We start from the raw sequence: 6,337 nt of genomic DNA on the forward strand, positions 1-6,337 counted from the left end.
TGTTTACCTTTAATTAGCCTGTCATCAGTGTGGGGTTAATCAAGACAGTGAATCTGTGGTGTTGTGCTCCAGTGGCGCAATCGGTCAGCGCGCGGTACTTATAAGACAGTAACCTGCAGAGTGATGCCGAGGTTGTGAGTTCGAGCCTCACCTGGAGCAGTGAGGTTTTACCTGCAGCAGGTGAGGTCACACAACAACACATAAAACCTGAAAATGACCACTCAAACAAGTCTGTCTATGATAACTCATGAAAAGACAATCAGCTTCTCTTCACTCATTCATAATGGTTTGTTCAGTTCAGTTTCAAAAGCCACTTAATGCACAATGCTTTTTTAGTGCTAATATTCAACATTAAAAGTTACTTTCAAGAAAATATAGTTTATTTCACAAGAATGACATATTGGCATATGTACAGCATTAAACACCTACCACCTATAAAACAACAAAATGAGTATAATAGTTTAATAATGTTCAGTAATGTAAGAGTGAAATACAATAGAATTTTTAAATCAAATTAAAGTACTGGTTAATAATGCTTTCCTCTTACTTTATATCATATTAGCTGTGTGACCAGTCGATAACGTTGAGACAAAACAGCATGACTGTGCATTTTTTTTAATCTGAGGACATGAGATTTCCTTGTTATGAGTCAGTTTTCATCACACCACTGGGTAACAGTGGGGGGTTGTGCAAGGTCATCATAATGGCTGCAGAGCCTGCTGGGGGGTGAAGGGAGGTTTCTATCTGATAACCTCCCTGGCACAGACTTCCTTCTCTCACCCACCCCAAGCTTTGACTCTTTAGGCATCTTTAAACAACCTTCTACTCATGAAAAACACCTGACATTTGTTGTTCCTGCAACTGCTTGAGTAGACCTTTTTCACAGCAGCCAGACTCTGTTTGACCTGAATGGTATGGAAAGAAAGTATTGATTCACTTGAGTATCTCAGTAATTATTTTTGTGATATTCTATCAATTCTCAAAAACACTGAATCAGTTTTTGTGTTTAACCCCCAACAGCAGCTAGATTGCAGTGCTGTAAACGTAAACTAAGGGCTATGATGTTGAATGTTACAGGCACTGTGATACTGTGAACTTTTTCTTAACTAAGATTTTATGCATATGCATAATATGCAATAATGCAATGCAATTTCCTAAAATCAGACTTAAAAGAAAATAGCTATATATATATATATATATATATATATATTGCCTTGGTTACAGTAGTGTAATATATGACAATATAGTGAATTATAACCCCTCTGTCATGATAGGTATTGTATCTACAGATCTGTCTGCCAATACACAGCCCTCAACAGAACTTTAATTAGTTTAATTGGTAACACCTGTGTTTACCCTACTATTTCATGTCAAAATGGCTGCTGTGAAAAAGATCAGTCAATCAATTCGACTGCACAGCTCAATTTATAGCCTATATATTGTGTTACATTGGTAAGTCTTTACATTTCATAGTCCAAGTGACAAAAGAGTGGTTCATCAGTTTGTCACTTGCCTGTTTGATGCAGCTCCAGACTAAACCTGGGCCTAAAAATCAAGGCCAGATCATGAATGTGGGGCTAAGGGCACTAGCTCCAGACAACCTAACTGTAACTTTGTTCGGTAATATGTACCACCAAAGAGCATAATATCAGCTGATATTGGTGGACATTCACACATTCCTAAATGAATATCTGTTGATATTTGACTAATAATCAAATGATCCTGTTGTTGTTGAACAAAATCTAGTCATTATTGATTGTGCTCCGCTCACTGGCTCCTCTGCAGGATGCTCTCAGTTGAAATACATGAATAAAAGACACATATTGTGTTACAGCAAAAGGTCCATGGGGGATGCAGCTTGATGGTCCTCACAGCAGCGGTTATCTGATGCAGGCTGGCCTCACACCCACTGTCCAGCAGCTTATGGAGCTGCAGATAGCAGCAGCTGAGAGACTTTATCAGAAACAAGCCCTTGACACACTGCAATGTATCTGCTGCAATAGAGCCTCTGACACACATTTTGATCACTTTCCTCCTTGTCACAGTGTAGAATATATATAAGACATTTTTAAGAGGTGGAACTATAAGTAACTAGTAGCTATAACTCAAGGAAATAATAAAAAAAAGCATTTCCCTATTGAAACATTATTATTTATTTATCTAGTAAGGAAACCCTAGAGCAGATGCAGCACTCAAACCTGCTAAAATAAAAAATCCCTAATAAACAAAAATAAGTTGAGCAGCATCAGAAGACCCCCCCTCAGCAGCTGCACTGAGGTCAGCCACATGAATGATATGGTAGAAACATCCAGTGTGACGCACATACAGCAGCAGATAGCGCAGTAGTGCGGAGCCCCCACCCTGGCCCGGCTGCGCTCCGATAACGCAGAGGAGGGGGAAACAACAAGACACCTCGGTTTCTCCACACAGGGAAGGAATTATTACTTCATCTCCTTTTCACTCTGCATCCGTTTCTGTGTCCATCGGCCATCAGTGAAGTGATAAAATGGTCGATTAACAGCTTTTACGCACACATCGTTGACGCCTGGTGTGAATCCGACTGTGACCTCCGCTGGGAAGTCACCTCGCTCTCTTGGCTGCAATGCTCTCAAAAAGGGAGAAAGAGCTCATTGCAGAAATATGGGGAAGACTGACTCCTGTGGCAGAAGATATTGGGTCAGATGCGCTTCTTAGGTAGGTTCATAAGAAACTTTCTGTGGGTTTGAAATAAACTGTTGATACAGACGTGTGCAAAAAGTCTGGTGTTTGTTTGTTTGTAAATGTTAAAGCTTCAATCACAATGACAAAAAACAAACAATTAGGCTCAATATAGGTATGAATATCTATATGGGCTCTCCTGACCCACATTGTCAGTGAAGAATTTATGTTTTTTAAAACCTTTTATTAATACGTTTGTGACATTTATAACCTCAGACTTAATGGTTACAAAGCATTGGTAAATGGTTTATTAACTATTGGTTTGGCAATTGATATGAATGAATCCAATGTAAGAGCGTTGCACCATGTGAATTAAAATGACTCAAATGTTGATGGTTTACTCGGAAACATCAGGTTGTGGTTTCTAGGTGCTGGCACTGATCCAAGATCAGTGAAATGTTCAAATGAGTGAGCTGTGAGTCCACTGATGATGATGATGATGATGATGATGGCGATGATGATGGCATCAATGACAAGCACTAAAAGGAGTGGCCAGACTCTCCATTGCTAATGTTTTTGTATTTCACTGACAAAAGTGTTAAAGTCCAGTGTGTAACATTTAGGAGGATCTATTATCAGAAATGGAATATAATGTTCATAGGTATGTTTTTCATTAGTGTATATCACCACAACAAACTGTAGGAATTGTTGTGTTTTCATTACCTTATACTGGTTGTACGTAGGGCCTCTCACGTAGTTTCTCCTACACCCTCCACACCCCTGTCCCATTCCAGGTTGTCAAATACAGACGGGAGCTGTGTTCAGTTAGTTGCAACCTCACTGTTCACTTGTTTTTGGATTACTGCTGCATTTATGTGTACATAGTATTTTACTGCTGTCCATGTTTTTGGTTGAGCTCATTTGAACTACTTTATAGTTAAATCTACAGCAATGCATCACATTCTGTAAGATCATCATATGTTTGTAGCGGTGCTGTCCTGTGAGAACCACATAGCTCCAATAAGTCAAATTTCATGAGCACAGAATAACAGTCCTGTTTTCAGCATTGTGACAATGCAATAAAATATTGTTTATTTAGTGGACTAAAACGTACAATATTTGCCTCTGAGATGAAGTGCAGCAGAAGTATAAAGTAGCATAAAATGGCAATACTCAAGTAAAGCACCTCAAATTTGTACTTTAAGTACAGTACTTGAGCAAATGCACTTAGTTACATTCCACCACTGAGCATTACAGCACTTTTCCCAATTCTTCCACAGGATGTTTGCCACTTTCCCAGGAACCAAGACGTACTTCTCCCATCTAGACATCAGCCCTCGCTCCGCTCACCTGCTCTCTCATGGGAAGAAGATTGTTTTGGCCATAGCAGAGGGAGCGCAAGACATCAGCCAGCTGGCCGTAAGCCTGGCTCCCCTGCAAACCCTCCATGCCTACCAGCTCAGAATAGACCCGACCAACTTCAAGGTGCAGCTACTAGAACATCAGTTCCACTGATGGTGATAATAACACTCACATGTTCTTCATGGAGTTTTCAGTGGTGTGGAAATTACATCATCTCACACCCATATCAGATCAAACTCTACTGACAGCAGCGGTTTACAGCTTCAAAACCAACATGTCTATAATATTTCTCTCAACATGTAGCTTAATGTGTACTTAACAAATACATTTTTTATATATGGAGATATACAATACTTTTCTTTTTAAAGTTATTTTTTTTGGCCTTTGGAGATATACAATACTGACTGGGAACAAGAAATATTGTGGAATACACCCTTGCATTTTACTGCAGAGCATATCTATTTCTGTTTCCCATAGAAACACAAATTTAACATATACATATTATAACAGACCTTTTTTACAGGAGCCATTTTGACCTGAAACAGTGGGGTAAACACAGGTGTTACCAATGAATGAATAATCAAGGGGTTTTTTTGTAGTATCAGAGGAGATTTTTTGTCTTTTGGAAACAAACTTACTTCACTGATAAACACACAGCTGCAGGGGTTCCCTTGTGTCTGCTATGTTCTTGTTGGAACACTTTGGACAGTTTATCTGATTGAGAGTGGGGCTGGGGTGAGTTTTGAGAGGAAACTTGACAGGATTCTGAGTATTCAGTCTTATATCTGAATTTGTCTGTGGTAATCTGTTGTTCTGGGTATTACTACATCGCTATTCTCCTGCCTTTTAACTTCTCCCATAGAGTTTAAAACAGTGTTTTCTAATTCACTCCCATATTCACATTTGGTATTAACAGGCATGACCCAAGTGTTCAGTTTTTATGTATAAGTTTACTATGCTGTACTAAGTGTCAAATATTTCAAAGAAGAAACTGACTTTAATTACAACACTGACATGAGTTACATTTAGAATATTAGGTATACAAAAGAATCAGGATTCATATATTTTATGACTCCTGTAATATGCCACTATTATATATGCTTTAAACTACAGCTTCATGTTACTTCTGGAAAGTAATGTACGATTGGCAGTCTAACCGGGTCACATGACTCATTGTACAAACTAGTTTATTTGCAGACGAAAGCCTCATAAAACACTTTAAACCCTAATTTTATTGACATCCTAATATGTTTTTTTTAAAGATTTTTATTAGTTTTTGCTGAGCCTCAGCTGAATTCAGCATTAAGTCCTTTGTCAATAACAAACCTTTCTCTTCTCTGCAGCTTTTCTCACACTGTATGCTCGTCACCCTGGCCTGTCACATGGGCGACGACTTCACACCGGTTGCACACGCAGCAATGGACAAGTACCTGTCAGCTTTCGCAGCTGTGCTCGCTGAGAAATACAGATGAGAGCCAGCTATCTGTTTTTAGGAAGTACAGTATATGAACTATTTATGATGCCGTATGATATTTAATACAATATTTATGTATGTGTGGTTGTTATAATGCAATTTTTTGTAATAATAAAAATGTGCAATTAACACCTTTCCTGCTGCTGCGTTGTATTACCATGTAAAGCCTAGAAGGACATCCCATTATTATACAAATGATGTACTGCTGACCATTTTCAAAGCATACCATATAGCAGTTAGAATGTTTTTTTCATTTAAAGGTATCTCTCTTTCTGAGACTTAAAACTTGTTTCAGACGAGTAATCCCTCACAGTGAGCTCTCAGTAATTTAATGCTGGGGCATTTTATTGTTTGTGGGAATACAATAAACTATCAAATTCATGCTGTTTGACTTTGTTCTGGGTTTTATATGCAGTGCTAATCAGTGGCCAAACTCATGGCCAACTCACAGGTCTGGTCTATGGTTAAAGCCTGCTGGACAGCAGCAGAATAACAGCAGACAGACCTGGGTTATATATACTGCAACAGCACCACCATTTGGTGAGATGATATTATACTCAGCTGCATGACAGAGTTAATGACTGGGAGTGGGTGCAGTAAGGAATACTTGCATAATAATGTAGTTATCTCACCCTGTAGTCTGTGGGCCAGTATTGATCTTCTGTGTCTAATGTTAAATTCATAATGATCCTTACTGCCTGAAGTCAACTACTACTGGCCCATTTTAGGGTGCACTAAATATACAACAGTACTCATAGATGTCACTGTTTATAACACAGGGCCTTAATCCTTTGCTGTATGAGGTGCCATTTGTAAAGTGGCTCACGCTGAAAATAACAGCAA

The 6,337-nt window shown here is 38.8% G+C and overlaps 1 protein-coding gene and 1 non-coding gene across 2 annotated transcripts; both read left to right on the forward strand.

Moving 5' to 3' along the window:
• Nucleotides 1–65: 65 nt before the first annotated feature.
• On the forward strand, nucleotides 66–159 carry trnai-uau. Its single transcript has 2 exons — nucleotides 66–103; nucleotides 124–159. It is a non-coding gene; the product is annotated as a tRNA-Ile (tRNA).
• Nucleotides 160–2,325: 2,166 nt separating this feature from the next.
• On the forward strand, nucleotides 2,326–5,623 carry zgc:163057 (uncharacterized protein LOC563335 homolog). The gene is made up of 3 exons (XM_035659928.1): nucleotides 2,326–2,694; nucleotides 3,939–4,143; nucleotides 5,364–5,623. The coding sequence occupies exons 1-3, from the start codon at nucleotides 2,603–2,605 to the stop codon at nucleotides 5,490–5,492; spliced, it is 426 nt and encodes a 141-aa protein (XP_035515821.1). The 5' UTR covers nucleotides 2,326–2,602; the 3' UTR covers nucleotides 5,493–5,623.
• The last annotated feature ends 714 nt before the right edge of the window (nucleotides 5,624–6,337 follow it).

The sequence above is a fragment of the Morone saxatilis genome, unplaced genomic scaffold (assembly GCF_004916995.1).
Source record: "Morone saxatilis isolate NCDOM2014 unplaced genomic scaffold, NCSU_SB_2.0 Contig1, whole genome shotgun sequence".
Taxonomy (NCBI): Eukaryota; Metazoa; Chordata; class Actinopteri; family Moronidae; genus Morone; species Morone saxatilis.